Raw genomic sequence first — 15,743 nt, 5'->3', positions numbered from 1 at the left:
TTGCCTCTTAATAGCATTTTATTTAAAAGTTCACAATTAGAGTACAAGTAATACCACAAAACATTTAAAAGCAACAAAGTTTGCCCTGCAGGAAGGATTTTCTTTGTATGTAGAAGGAATGGTACTCTGGTGCTTAACATGTACAAAATTCACTGTGAAGTGTGGTCGACAGAATCCATCCTCTGAACATGACACTGGAGTTTTTCCAAAACTGGCAGAGAACGAATGGCCTAAATTTGAAGACTTCACTTGCCCCTAGCTAAATCCAATGAAAAACCAAGAACAAAACCACCTCAGTAATGTCTACTGTTGGCTGACATACTCCAAAATACAAAACTGCAAAATGGTATTCCTTAAAGACAGACCCAGAAAGCCTCTGTCACATTTTTCAACTTCAGTGTCAAGGGAAAGAATAAGGATAACCTGGGTTGGTCAGATAGATGAGAATGATGATCAGAAAGAAGCAATGCACAAACATCGTGATGGAGAAGTTCATAAATTAAATCTACAGTTCATTTTACCAAATTTTTATGGTATTCTGCCCTGTTAAAGCGTCCTGGGTAGGCAGATACTAATAAAAACAATGACAAGAATATCTTTAAAGTACAGAGTCCAGGAGATAGAACAGCAACTTTTTTCCACCTTGATCATCATTAATCAGCACCATAAAATGTTAGCTGCAAACAAGCACATAGGTAAGTCTAGTCCATCAAAACTAAGTTGTTATTAAGTGGATAAAATCTCATGAACAAGTTACGTGGGAAGGATTCTAAGTAAAGTTTTGAAGAAGAAACACAATTTGTGAAAGAGACAGAATTTTGAGGCATAACAGACTAAACTGAAAGAAGGTTTGCTTTCAATATTCATCTTTGGGAAACGAGGTTGGGAATCAGTTCCTTTAGATAAAACATGGGAACGGTTGAGTTAAGAATGAAGCTGAGGTATCTGCTTCTTTATGCTAATTTTCCAGCACTGTACTGCCTGTAGTGGAAAAGACTCTTGGAGTCCACGTTGCGAGATTTCTGCACAGCTTCAGCAAAAAGTTTGGTCACCTGAAAATATAAAGGTAGAATTCTTAGCAACCCACACAAGATGAAAGAAAATGTTTAATGAATCAGGAGCAAAAAGTCATGAGTCTGCCCCCAATTTTCAAAGGCATATGGAATGAAAGTCATAAATTTATTTAATGGCGATTCCCACCTATATCTCAGACATCACAATAAATAAACTTATTCCCCTCCCCCCCATAAAGATTAAAACTGACTCCGGGAAAAACTCAATGAACAGGAAGTTAATTAGTTTCACATCTATTTCCCTGTGATAAATTTGGTTGGTCAGGAGTTAGTGAAACTGGACATACCTCACAGAATAATTTTCTACGAACTGGACAGATGCATATAGTCTATGTGGACCTTCAGTTGTCATTTACCTTTTGCTTTTACAAACGGGCTTAAAGTTTACATCTTTATTCCATGCACCCTCTCCTTTTTTATTCAAAGGATAATTGTTATGGGTAATGATGGAGCCATGACTACATGTAGCTTTGGATTTATTCAATTGCTTGATCGCTGACTGTCCCATTTTGGTCATGACCTACCATTTCAGCATCATTACTTTAGATTCTATTGATGATTCCTCTCTATTCTGAACATTACAAGGAATGGGTGATGGGGAGATAAAGATGTGCTTTACGGTTGGTGTGTTGAGTCAAAAGTTACACATAGATTTTTGGCTGTGCAGGGACTCACTTCCCCAACCCCCATGTTGCTCAGGGGTCAAGTGTATCAATTAACACTCTTAAGAGAGGCACAGGAATAAATCCCCAGGAAGCCTATAACTGAGGAAAAGAACATACCTGAAAATTAGTGAGAAGAGCAATCCCACTGTCAACAGCTGTCCGCCGAATCACATAATTATCGTGGACAAACTTGGTGTTGTTATTGGGAAGGTTAATCACTAGGTCAATGCTGCCATCTTTAATCAATCTGGAAGAATAAATTAAATAAATAAAAACTTGTGAGAGACAATGCATATTTTATAATTAGTTGTTAAAATACCAACATGAATTACTTTTAGCCATTCCAGTCAAAACCATACTGAGCTGACTGCCACCTGCCCTCCTCTAGACCTAAGTGGATGGTCAAATTACACTCACTTGGAGATTATACATTTTTTATTGTGTTCTTGAAAGAATTCTGCCACAAGCCTAACTAATGGAAGGCAAAGGTTTGTTTTCACTTCAAAATGCTATCGGTCCACAGTAAGAACTGGTAATGTGTTTTTTACAAAAAGGTGATCCCTCAAGCTTTGAAGGCCTCTCCTCACCCTGCTCCCATTGCTGCATTGACTCTACTTCACTGTCTGCCTCCCAGGGCCTTTCATGAGATGGATGAGAAGGCAGGTCTCCTGATTTTGAGTGAACTCTTTCAAATTCTGTTGCTGGAATGGTACATACACTAGAAAACATGTAAATTTCCTAATCACAGATCCAGCCTGTGGCATGGTGGTATCCCACCATGGCCTACTGTATGGTTCAAGTCCCAGACTCAGTGGCTTGAGAAACACACCTGGAATGTGTGTGTGCCAAGAATCCCAAAAGGGAGACATGGACCAGGTATTGTGGTGTAATCATCCCCCATAGGGGTCTCTCTCTCCCTTCCTCTCTCCTCTCTCATGAGTACATGCATCCTCCACTAATTTTTTTAAAAATGTCCTAACCATGAAGTAGTGCTAATCATTGTTTTACAAAGCCCTAAGCTTATAGTAACCTTGGAAGCCAGTTAAATTTTAAGCACACCATTATTTTATTAACTTGTTAATGATTTTTAGGTGGACTTCCTAAGGGCCCTAACAAGTGGTATATTGGAAAAAAAAATTGGTATGACATAACCATCAGTAGGCAGTAATCTTCTGCAATGACTGAAAATTATTTCCTATATACTTAATGCCTCTTAGTTCTGTAAGTATTGATGCAATGATGTCCCTGAAGTCTCTCACAAAATGCTGAAATAAGATGTTTTACAAAATCTAATGATGACATGATCTAAGTCACAATAACCAGCCCAATCAAGGAATGGCCAATTAAGTAAGCCGATATGTGGCATTATCATCGTGCTCACCACAGTTTCTTGCAAGCAGCAAGTGCTCAATAAATTGACCAATTTATTGATGCACAACCTCAGTGAGATGTAGCTGATCAATCTTTTCCTTGATATACACATATACACAGTGTAAGTGATACGAAATGTAGAATGCTCCATTACATTCCTTATGCTCTCACTTAATTCCATGAAAGAAAGCACACTTAGTAGGAATTACTCTGATAGATGTTATGTATCAGCATGTGCACATGGCACCTTATGTGTTCTAAAATTTACAAAAGTGAAACTTTACTCTCATTCACAGATTACTCTTCTCAGCTGATTGACTAACAGGACTTTTAAAAGACTTGAAGTAGAGTAAGGTGAAATATTCATATAGTTGTTCCCAAAGCTAATTCTCCATTTTTTTTTTAATCTCAGAAATGACAGTCTATGTCATTCTTACTTTCTGATGGAAGACAGGCTGGGGTTCTGTCCCTCTTGAGATGGCCATGCCACTGGGGTGGCAGGGACATTGTTGGCATTGAGCCAGTCCGATGTGGCTTCCGTGGCAAAGAGCTGCATTTAAAATGGAAAAAATTGGTTAATGTATCACAGAGATTCCTTGAGTTCATGGAGCTTATGGGACATATTTGTCTTTTAAAACATAAAGAAGAAACTAATGAACTTGAGCACTAGCATAGTGAGAGAGAGGTAGATTCAGAACACAAAGGCATGGACATTTAAATAGTCTTCAAATAACAGGTTATCAGAGAAGTCATGATGCATTTTTGAAAATACGTCATGACTTTCCTGATGACCTAGTAGTTACAGAGAGGAAAAAAATTAAGAACATTGATTGGAGCTGCTTTTGCAGAGGAAAAAAAGAGAATTATTCATGGATGAAAATGCATTATCAGGTTATAAAAGTCCCACAATTATAAGTCCACCCCGAACCTTAAGAATAATTTTGTTGTACTAAACTAGGCTTTATGTAGAGGTATTGATTACAGAGAAGTTTTGCTTCAAACTGTAACGGGAAGAAACTATGACCTCATATGGAAACAGGAAACAAAAAAGGAAAAATATATCGAAATGTATTGGATTTCTAGCCAAATTATGCTTAAGCTAAACTTTCTAAGTTTGTAGTTGGCAACTTTTAATGAAGTTCCACTGATTCTCTTAAAATTTAAAACTAGCCTTCCTACTTACTTTATTGAAGTTTTGAAACTGCCAAGTTAGTTAAACCTTTCATGTTGAAAGGACATCTTTAGGGGTATTTATTTTTGTAAGGTTCTGCAAGATGGGATTTTGTGAATAGAGTTCAATGCTGATAGAAGACAATTTGAAAAACATTAATATAAAATACCTTGAAGCCTTCGTTGTGCAATTGTTCAGCCACACCAAGGAATCTTGGACGGAATGATTGCTGAAAAGAAATGTGTTTTTAAAAAATCACTTTCTAGATATACTCGATCTTTATTTAGTCATATACAATATGGTATTTTCTCATACCATCATAAAACACAATGTGCCGTATGTCACAGATACTTCATATTCAAAGAAGGCAAGTTTTTATCTTTTTTATCCTTCTATAGTGAGTATGAGTTTTTAGAAATTTTCCGATATAGATGAAATTTTACCCAGATTGTCTTGTGCTGTGCTTTTCACCTCTTCCCAAGTATCTTAATTCTCTATTTTATCCACTTAGTCTTTGTAGGTTATTCATGGATGAAAATTTGTTATCAGGTTAACAAAGTCCCACAATTATAAGTCCACTCTGAACAGGGACCAACAGTTGGCATAATGGCTATGTCGCTGGACTCTCATGTAGTCGACCGCAGTTTTAAGTCCCCGACCCAGTGGCTTAAACTCACTCTGGGTGGGTGTGTGTGTGTGTGTGCCCAAGATCCGGAAAGGAGATTGTGCATCAATAAAGAAGAAGGGACTGTGGTGCGACCATCCTCCCTGGGGGTTGATTTCTCACTTTCTATCCCTCTGTATCTCTCTGTTTTTTTGGCTAGTGCAGGTACCCTATAGCTAAACCCTCTCCAAAAAAAGCAAAAAAGCAAAACAAAGAAAAAAAAAAGTCCACCCTGAACCTTAAGAATAATTTTGTTGTACTAAACCAGGCTTTATGTAGAGGTATTGACTACAGAGAAGTTTTGCCTCAAACTGTAATAGGAGGAAAGTATGACCTCCTATGGAAACAGAAAACAAAAGAGGAAAAATATATGGAAATGCGTTGGATCCATATATTAATCCACCCCAGTTTTTCATGGCTCTTTTTCCTGGTCAGTGGACATCTAGTAGCCACCTGGGTCAGGAGCTCAATATCAGGTCAGAGTTCAACATCAACTCAGAGCTCAACATCAAGTCAGACTTCTTTTCTGGTTTAATCTACAATAACCTCTGAGTTCTCTTTTTGTCCTCCCCTTGAATAACTAGGCCATTATCCTAGTGACCCATCCATAGGTACCTGTAATAACTCAACCATTTGGAATTCAACTGTGCATTTATCCTGACACAATAAAAAATTGTGGTTAAAAGATGAACTTTGGGCATAGCTGTGGTAGTGCAAGTGGGAAAGCACTTCTGTGTGATGGCAGAGGCCACATGGAAGGCGTAGGTCGGTTCCTGATCCAGTCTAAACAGGTCAGGCATAGTGGCATGGACCTGTGGTCCAATTTAGCCAAGAGACTAGGGAAATTCTCAAAACCCTGTCAGATATACCTATCTTGCATATCTCTCTCTCTCTCTCTCTCTCTCTCTCTCTCTCTTTCAGTTAAAAAATGAAAAAGGAAAACACTCAGACTCACTAAGCTACATTTCAAATCTTAGCTTCAACATTCAGTAGTAATACTTAGGAAATTAATGTCTTTTAGATCTTACTCTTTCATTTTTTAAAACATTAACAACAATAATAGTATTTCTACCTGTTGATACTCCACAACTTTCTAAACTGTGTAACATTTGGGAAACCACTTAACCTCTTTATAATAGTTTCCTTATCTGTTAAATAAGAATAGTAATAGTACCTGCATCATAGGGTGATTGTGAATATTCCATAAGCTAATTTATAAGTAAGCACTATATCAGTGTTAGTGCTGTGACTTCGCAGAGTGACTGGGCCAGTAATAGTTCTCAATAAGTACTAATTATTACTGTGATTAAAATATTTTTTATCCTCCTAGAGACTCTATTCTTGCCACTGTGTCACAGTTACCTAGGCTGTCCTATAAACTGTCATACTTAAAGTCTAAACCAATTTCCCCCTCATACATACACATTCTACTTCCATATGGGCATCCCAGATATTCCATCTCACTGCCCATATATTTTTCCTACAGCCCACTGCTGTGTTACTCTAAAGACTCAAAACAGACCTATTTAGATTTTGGACTGTGCCTTCTCTGAACTCCTGCCCACTGGCATCAAGAATTCTCCCAGTTCTAAACATACCTCCTAAGACCAGAGCTTGTATTTGTAAGGCATTGGTCAAGATGAAAGAAAAACAAAACTAACTTGACCTAAGATCAAACCTTGACTCTGACCTTATTAACATGAGTGCCTGAGCAACTAAGCTAAACATTTAAAATCATATACAGTTAAAAATGTATGTTATTTTAAGTGGAAGCATTTTTTCTGGTTTCTCTAACAGAAAGTCTTTAAACAGATGAGATAAGTTGCTTACTTTAGCAAATGGCTTATGATATACTTAGAAACCATATTTGTGACAGTGTGATGGTTGAAAAAATCATGGATATGATCTGTGATTACAAAAAATATCAAGATCCTTGCACAATTTTGGTAATATTCAGCCCATAAAACCTCCCCATATGTACTTACAGAGATTTTCTGAGAACATCTAGATCTATTGGCTTGTCTGAAAATCATGATGTATTTTTCTGTTTCTCTATGCAAAAATGCATCATGACTTTTCCAACAACCCAATAAATCTTAAGAAAATATCAAAAGCACTATGTTCAAATAGAAAATTCTTTCCTATTCTGGCCCTCTCTGTCTTAGAACTGCAGTTTTATGAGAGAAGAATATAGGCAAATAGGAAAGCTAAAAGTAACTGGCTAAGGTAGACTCAGGGGTGACTCATGACAGTCTTCTAGAAGATGAGCTGTGACCATGCCTAAGATAATAGCTTTCCATTTCCACTTCCGACCAAGCAGAAACAAATGAGATCAGATGCAAAAGCTCATCACTAGACATAAAAATGATTAAAAATAAATTTTGAAAAAAATTAAAAAATAGCTCTTAGTGACTGTATGTTCATTTAATGAGGCATTTGGCAGTCTCCTTAAGAGTAGTTTAAGCAGGGCAAGATGGTAGCGTGGTGGTTACAGCACTGCAATGCTGGATTGATGAGGGAAGGTCCTGGGTTTGCCACCCAAGGCATCCCTGCACATTACAAGCATGTGCATGCCCATAATCTAGACCAGCTGAGGCTGAAGGCGGTTGTAGTATGAAGACTCTGTTGTAGGTAGCTCATACTCTTTCTCTCACTATGTGTGTGTTTCTCTCTCTCATGAAATAAATAACTAAATAAACTTGTGGCAAAAAGAGACTAGTTTAAGAAGAACAATAGGACAACTGTGTGCTCAAGTTTGATATTGCCTGGGAAGCAACGGGTTGAATTATATATATTAGTTTTTTAGGTTCTTTGATATATAATAAACACATGTGAAATATTCAAAATGGACTTCCACACTGTCTAATATGTGACATTACGTTGTGACCTTCTGTTATAGACAGAGCAGGCTCAGGTAAGCACCAAATCACATCATGCACTTAACTATACCCAATATTTCATACTTTTCTCTAGCAAAAAGTCACTGATAATATATGTGATAACAATAAGTTATAGCATCACTTTCAACCAGGTTTCTAAAATATCATTTTACAGTTCAATGGTTCTCAACTGTGGTCCCCAACCCAGCAGTAGGAGTACCTGGGAATTGTTTAAACTATAAAATTTGGGCTCCAACTCAAATCCATTGAATCAGGAAATTTAGGACTGGTCCCAGCCATTGAAGTTTCATAAACCTTCTAGGTGATTCTTATGCACACTTGGGTTTAGAAATGGGAGGGAATCGGTGGGTAGGAGGAATATCTTTTGCTCATTTTATAATTTGAGGTCAAGATACATTAACCTTGGCCAAAGTCACAATGAAAAATGTTGAGGGAGGAGCACTAGAAAGTAATTTTTTTCCCTTGACATTTTAAAGTAAAATAAGTCAGCAAGTCCTCTAAGACCTGCAGACACTAGGCAGAACCTCATTATGGAGCTGTTTCAGTGCTGTCCCCCAAGTGGAAAAGATAAATATCCAACATGACATTATTGGCAGTTCCCAGCCAGGGAACCACTCTGCCTTCTGGTCTGGGGTGTTGGCGTCCATAGGCACATTATAAACTTCTATCAAACATGTATTGAACACTTGTGACACATAAAACAGCCTCTCTACAAAAAGAAATTACAGCTGTCAGCTCGCATCTGAGTAGCCTCCGATTTAAAAGCTGATTGAAAATACCTGTGTAAGAAACCATTTGTTACTAAAGGTGAAAAGTACAAGCTGATTTATTTTCTTGGAAATGTTTATAAAGAAGGAAGTATTTTAAAAGGGAAATACACATATGACCATTCTCATATTTATCCAACTTCTAGCTACGAAAAAAAAGAAAGCCAAGTTAATACTATGTGATCCTGTGGATTCCACAGGGACGTTTGGATTGACAACACTATGGTTGTTTCTAATGATTCTGTATTGAAGATAAAAGGTTATTCATGTCACTTGGAGTTGTCTTTTCAAATAAAATGCTTGCTTTGTGTTTCTGAGCAATGCTGAAGCGCAGATGTCAGGTTAGTGAACGCCACTCCACAAGCATCACTGAATAGCCCAATCAGGGGAAAAACAGTCAGTGCTCTTGATCTACTCTAGAGTAAATCATTTATTGTTAGAGTTCCAGAAAACTTCAAAATAAGGCAGATTGCCTACTCATCGTAGCTAAAAATAAATCCTGGTGGGAAGAAAGGAGGCTGGAAATATTGCAGGAAAATCAAAGATTATTTTGTGACCATGTAAACCTGCATTATGCCTTCTTATATTAGAAATGCCTTGGGATATGGAAAATCCCTTGGTAGAGACACAGTGCATGCAATAGCTAGGTTGGCAAGGATTCTTTGACAAAACCAAAATCTTGATCCTTCCTTCTCCTAAGTCCTAGCTACACAAGACTGATCTTATGAATATTTCAAACTTCCTAGGTAATTTAACCCATAGGATTTAGCTTTTGAAAGACAGAAAGAGGGTTGTATGTGTAAAGGACTAGGGTGAGAAAGATAAAACATTTGGAAGACCGCCATATAATAAGTACACATGTGCATTCGCACATGCGCACACACACACACACACACACACACACACACACAGAGGCAGACACACACAATCTACTTTCTAGATATTGAGAAGTGGATGCAACTTGCTAGAAATAAGTGCCTATTTAAAACATGTATTAAGACTCCAACAGTAAGAAAAAATGTTTCCTGGCTTAGAGTCACATTTTTCCTAACTTCCTATTTCTCTATTTCTCCAGTTTTCATTGGATCTCCTATTTGAAACCTGTTGTGCAAAATTAATGAGTCAAGCAAGGTATCTTAACCAAATATTTCTACTCATATAGCAGGCCTTCTGTCAGGGAGGGGAGATAAAAAGTAAAGAAGACCTTTACCTCAAATAAATGGTATATCTAGATATTGACCATCCTCTCCACTTATACATAAAGGAACAATAAAGCAAATTAACCACAGTAGTGCTGGCTACCAATGCTCTTTTGTGAGTGATGTCCACATGGCATTACAGTGAGTGAATGATTACCTTAAGAAATCAAAGTGCAATTGTGGGCTTTCTCTCTTAGAATTTCATTACATAACTCCTCCTAAATTGGATGTTCCATCAAGTAAATGGAAGACCCATTCTACTTACTAGCGTTAGTCTCCATTGATATATTAGCAGTACTATTTTATGACTTTCTTTCGGTTCTAACTTTATACACTCAAAAGAGTTTATATGAATTCTTCTAAGTGAGGTCATACTAAATAAAACGTTTTCTTAAAAGTACTTTTATCCTGAAGTACAGGACCCTAATTACTTTATCTGTAGCTGCTATGAAGCATGGGTATAAAGACAAGATTAGATTTGGTCTTGTTCTAACTAAGAAAATGTCTAGGGGCTTTTATAGCTATTATCTCTCTGGTTAGTATATTCTGTCATGTTTTTCACTTTGATTTATCATATTAAGTAGTTTTAAAGACCACTATTCATGAAAATCTCCCATGTAGTAATGGAGATACACATTGACTGCTGGTATTTCTTGCTAGTATAAAATAGGTCAGAAAATGAACCTTGAGCTTTTCTGAAGGCTTTAAGTCTTACTGCTCAACTTAACTACAGTTGTATTTTATTAAGTATATTTTTATTAAATGTTTATTAAAAATACTTTTTTGCTTTGTGATTAAAATACAAATATTTTTAAATCTCTAACCTTGTGCCCTCAGATGCAGAAAGTTCTTTGCAACAACTTATGCAGCTACTGGAACACTGATTTTTTTTTTTTTTTTTAAGGAATGCCTTAAAAGGTAGAACTTCAACAGACAGAACCTCATTACTTTAAGAAAACTTTTTTCCTGCAAAACCCTTTCTTCCGACAAAGCAAAATTCTGTTCACTGATGCCAAACTCACACAAATATTTCATAGGGACAAATTAATTTTTGCCAAACATTTCCCTGCAGCACTGGAACCAAACAAGGCACAATTTTATACATCACTGCCTTCTTAAACTGGTATTTTAAAATGTTAGCACAATTATGATTAGTTGTGAAGATGAGGACTAAGGGCACAGTCTCCTCTGAATGCCCCCAGGTCTCACATTAAACTTTAAGCCATAACTGGAAGTTGGGCAACTATTCTTATACTGGGGACTTAATAATACTTAATACCCATTTATAACATGATGATTCTCTGATATGGTGTGATTTGTCTCTAAACTGCCATTAAACTTCACAATTACAAGTCATCTTGTTAGCCTCTGTTCTAACTATTCACCATTGTCCTTCTGGCACCTTTATTAAACAAAATCTCAAGTTACTCTTTGCAGAAACTTCTCCAAAGCTACTACCTGTCCAGTCTCCAAAGTCCAATTTGCTGATATTAAGACACCCTAATGTGATGGGCTCTATAATAATCACCCACTGGCTTAATAATACCTGAGACTGTTCTAATTATATTTTTATTAATTTTTATGTAACCATGCAGGGTTTGTGTCTATTAAAAGCACTGCAGGGGTGTTATAAAAAAATCATCCATTGTTTTTATAGGACCCAAGAATTACTAATCTCAAAGAAAATTGAGTGACCAGTTTGGAAACATCTAGTAATTTTTTAGGAAATTTATAAACACAATAGGCTGTACACACTCATAGTAATCATTTCGAGGAGTAATCGATATATTTCTTCTCTATTACTTTTCCCTAAGGCTTACATTTGACTTACAGTAATATATAATGATGTCCTTTTATTATATAAAGATATTTATTCATAATTATCTCACCCTACTTTGACCTAGAAGGCTTTTCAAATCATATTATTTCAAGGACTTTTATGATTTCTATTTAATATGCTGACTTTCTTAGGCCTGTTAAGTCACTTCCCTTCAAGAACTTTTAACCAGGAGTGTCAGGTTAAGAAAATTTCTCAAAGAATGCCCATGTCTTCTTCAACTTTGAATTCTTTGAATTTAGTAGATATTGGCATGTGAAGGTCGGAATCAATCAAATGAATAAAGGAGAACAGACAATTTGATAAATATTGGGTCTGAGACATCCAAATAGAAGTATCTAGCAAATTGTTGGAAATATGGAATAGCTGAGAATGGAGATTTAAAGGTGGTATAGATAGGAGCACAGATATTGTAGATAGAGATAAGCCAGCAAGGGAGAAAGTCAAAGACAGAGATAGAGAGATAGAGTCAGAGATAGAGATATATAAAGAGACAGGGATGACGGATTCAAACTTGTTGAAAACAGGTTCAGGGAGACTAAGGAGGAAGAGATAAGAGAAAAATACAGAAAAGATTATTTCATAATAAATGAAAGAAACTGCTTTTCAAAGGTACCTTAAATCCATTTAAGAATAAATACCCTTTCACTAAAGCCTTTGCCTTTTATTTGTGTGTTGGTTGCTGCAACAAGAGAAGGCAAAAAACAGGAAACTAATGCAGGAAAAAAATGGAAATGATCTGTTTCTGTTTCTTTAGTGAACATAAAACCAGTCTCCTCCTTCTGTACTACAATTAATGTCCATTCTCCCAGTGACTCACAGTGTGTGACTAGGGGCATGCATACAGCCAGTTATCACTTACCTGGATTCCAATCAGGATGCCTTTCTGGGGTATCTTAAACCCTGTGGAAAGCATTGCCTTTAGGAAGGCTGTATGAATACCTTCTCCAAAGCAAGCCACCTGTTTAGAAATAAATGGAAAAAAAAATAAAGGAAATAAATAATAGCCAAACATCTGTGCCCCAAACGAAACAACACACAAAACAAATGTAAATAGAAAGCAATTTACTCTTAGTCACCTTCCCTAGATTTTATTCCATGCCCAAAGACCATGGAATCTGAATCTAGGGATTAAAAGGTTGGCCAGGGCAGATGTATCTTATGTTTTTAATTAAGCATAATGAATGAATAAGCAATTCTTTTTCTATCCAGCAACACTCCATGGAGCAACATAACTGGATCCGACTGTGAGTTATTTGAATACAAATCACAGCTTCTGGTCCATAACGTGGTGAGTTTCCAAATGGTAATATGACTTAATGTTTAAATAACAGTATATGTTGTATATTCTATGCAGGTCATGAATTCATGGGTCAGGAGCAGAAATGGGTAATTGCTGATCCATTGGTTAGGAGTCATTCCATACAGCTTATGAGAAAACCTCCTAAGAAATTGAATAACTCCATAAAAATCTCAAAGGAGCTTGTTTTGTAAAATCATTTTCACTAAAAATGCACTAAAATACCCGCTACTAGTCTGAATATCACAGCCATGTGTTACAAAGGAAGAAAAAGTGATTCCAACTAATAAGCAATGTTAGGGTGGGCAGAGGCTTCATCAGTGATTATGCTGCAATATAACAAGTCAAATAGCCTCCATAACTATAGAACAAGTGGTATATGTGAACATGATGGGAGTCAGTTCTGCCATGCACATCATCATTTGGCACAGGTACAGAACCACCATTACAGTAAATAACACTGATGGCTAAATTCATTCATTAAGCAAATGACTCCTTTACTGTGCAAGGAAAGTTCTCATGATTATAACCTTCAGTTGACCCCCAATACATACTGCCATTTACTCCATAGTGACCACTCTAAGTCAAATATTGGTCAACTAACTAAAGTCTGCCCATCTAAATTAATGGGTCCCAATTTCTACTGAAAACAATTGAGCAATCCTATCATAAGTGCAGATACAAGGATAGAGAAGAGAATCAAGCCATTTTTCTACAAAAAAACACATAGAAAGTAGTCAAATATTGAAATAAGATTGGACAAACATCCCCCTCTTTCTTACTAGGAAAATTAAAACACTTTTTTTCTGGAGAGGTTTTTGCTATAGGGCTCGTGCACTCGCCAGAGAGACAGAGAGACAGAAAGCGAGAAACCCCCCAGGGGGGATGGCCACGCCACAATCCCTTCTCCTCCATTTTCCTCTCGGGATATCGGGCACACACACACATGAGCCCAGCGTGAGTTTAAGCTACCAGGTCCAGGACTTGAACCGCGGTTGACTACATGAGAGTTCAGCAACATAGCCATCATGCTAACTGCTGCTCTCAAAACACTTTTTACTTAGGTAGAGAGTTGGAGGTTTAGCCATACCACATCAAGTCATTGGATGCTGATAATGTCTCTTTGAAGAATAACTGAGGTTTTACTAAGTTAAAATTATTATTCTGATTTCAGTTATTCATAGACCTTGTAATATCACACTTTATGATATTTGGAAATATGACTCTAATAGTGGAAGAATTCTCTCTATATCTTATTTTTTAAATTTTTATCTTTGAAGCCAGCATGTGGCATAGTGGTTAAGGCACTGGACTCCCACTAAGATGACCATGGTTCAAGTCCAGGATCCAGAAGCTTGAAACTCACACTGGCCACAGGTGTGTGCATGCCTCAAATCCCAGAAGAATGGAGAAAAAGTGATTGCAGAGTGGCCATTCTCCCTGAAGGGTGACTTCTCACTTTCCCTCTCTTTTCTCTATTTTTCTCCAGTGAGTACACGTGCCCTGTGGCAAAAGCCTTTTAAAAAATGTACTTTTAAATTGAACTATAAAATTATCTGTATTTGTCATATATAATAAGGTTTTCGAAGTTTATAAACATTGTGGAATGACTACACCCAGTTAATTAACAGGGATGTTACTTCATATAGTGATCATTTTTGTGATGAGAACACTGTGTAATCATACTCTCTTGACATTTTTCAGTACAACATATTGTTGTATATAGTCACCAAAATTCAATATTGTTGAATATAGTCACTATGTTATATAATAGGTCTCTAGAACGATTCCTTTTATCTAAGTGAAATTTTTTATTCTTTATATCCAACATCTACTCAGCGCCCCCATTCTTTATATTTTACAAACAGCAAAAATAAAGTGGGAGCTGAATTTACAATTCATATTTGTACATTTCAACAAAGTTAATAATCTACATATGGAGGAAACATGAACATAAAAACTAAAAACACATTTCCCACACTGGAACAAAACAGATCTCTTCCTAATCTGAACCCAAGCCAGCTGAAGAGGATATTGTTACTAGTGACCATAGAGAGGATAAAGATGAATCTGAAGAATGTCTCCTTAAACTTACTGAAAACTTATCATAGTGTCCTTATTTTACAGTTAGGTTTGCATGCCTATTGAATTAAAGGAAGCAACAAAAGGACTAAGAGTCCCCTTTCTAAGTATCCAACTGCAAATAGGATAGCCAAAGTCATTTATTCTTCACAGTCTGCCTTCTTGTCTCACTTGGCTTCTCGTCACAGATCTTGCTTGTAACCAGGCAACCATATAAAAACATCATGTATTTGTTGCAATTAAATATTTTCCTCTTTCAGGCTTTCCTTAATACCAGGACAAAACAATGATGCCTCACAGTCTGATGTTGCCATTCCAATGTGCATTGATGAGAATCTGAAGGTTGTATCTAGTAAGTCTGTCAAGGGCTAGGTGATTCATAAAATGTCCTGACACTGACATGTAGAGAACTTTCTAGAATCTGACAGCTCTTCACAAGAAACACATTTCACATTCTTAAGAAAACCTTCAGTTAATGCAGACCCAACACAAGTGAAGAGGGACATCCAGTGGCCAGTCCCATTATAGTTTTTAGATAATTCCTAGGAAGTTAAGGTTGCTTTGAAAATGGTTCTGGGAATTTTGCATGGATCTGCACATTCCATAATATCTATGTCCATGATCTTTCTAATGCTGACATTGTACAAATTGCTTTTAAGAAATACAATGATATAGTTTCATGGTGAAGGCAGAGGATGCAGTGCTGTTAGAAAG

At 36.7% G+C, this 15,743-nt stretch overlaps 1 protein-coding gene across 1 annotated transcript in view; it reads right to left on the bottom strand.

Annotated features, from left to right (window-relative positions):
- CPS1 (carbamoyl-phosphate synthase 1) overlaps positions 1 to 15,743 on the bottom strand; it is a 154,904-nt gene continuing 139,161 nt past the window's right edge. The window contains exons 35-39 of the mRNA XM_027770163.1: positions 12,510 to 12,608; positions 4,450 to 4,509; positions 3,547 to 3,659; positions 1,856 to 1,985; positions 1 to 1,052 (exon numbers count right to left, since the gene is read on the bottom strand). Coding sequence (XP_027625964.1) covers positions 954 to 1,052; positions 1,856 to 1,985; positions 3,547 to 3,659; positions 4,450 to 4,509; positions 12,510 to 12,608 — 501 coding nt within the window. The 3' untranslated portion in view covers positions 1 to 953. The remainder of the gene's footprint in view (positions 1,053 to 1,855; positions 1,986 to 3,546; positions 3,660 to 4,449; positions 4,510 to 12,509; positions 12,609 to 15,743) is intronic.

Source organism: Tupaia chinensis, unplaced genomic scaffold (assembly GCF_000334495.1).
Source record: "Tupaia chinensis unplaced genomic scaffold, TupChi_1.0 Scaffold000018_1, whole genome shotgun sequence".
NCBI classification, from domain to species: Eukaryota; Metazoa; Chordata; class Mammalia; order Scandentia; family Tupaiidae; genus Tupaia; species Tupaia belangeri.
This window is presented reverse-complemented; position numbering and strand designations above follow the sequence as displayed.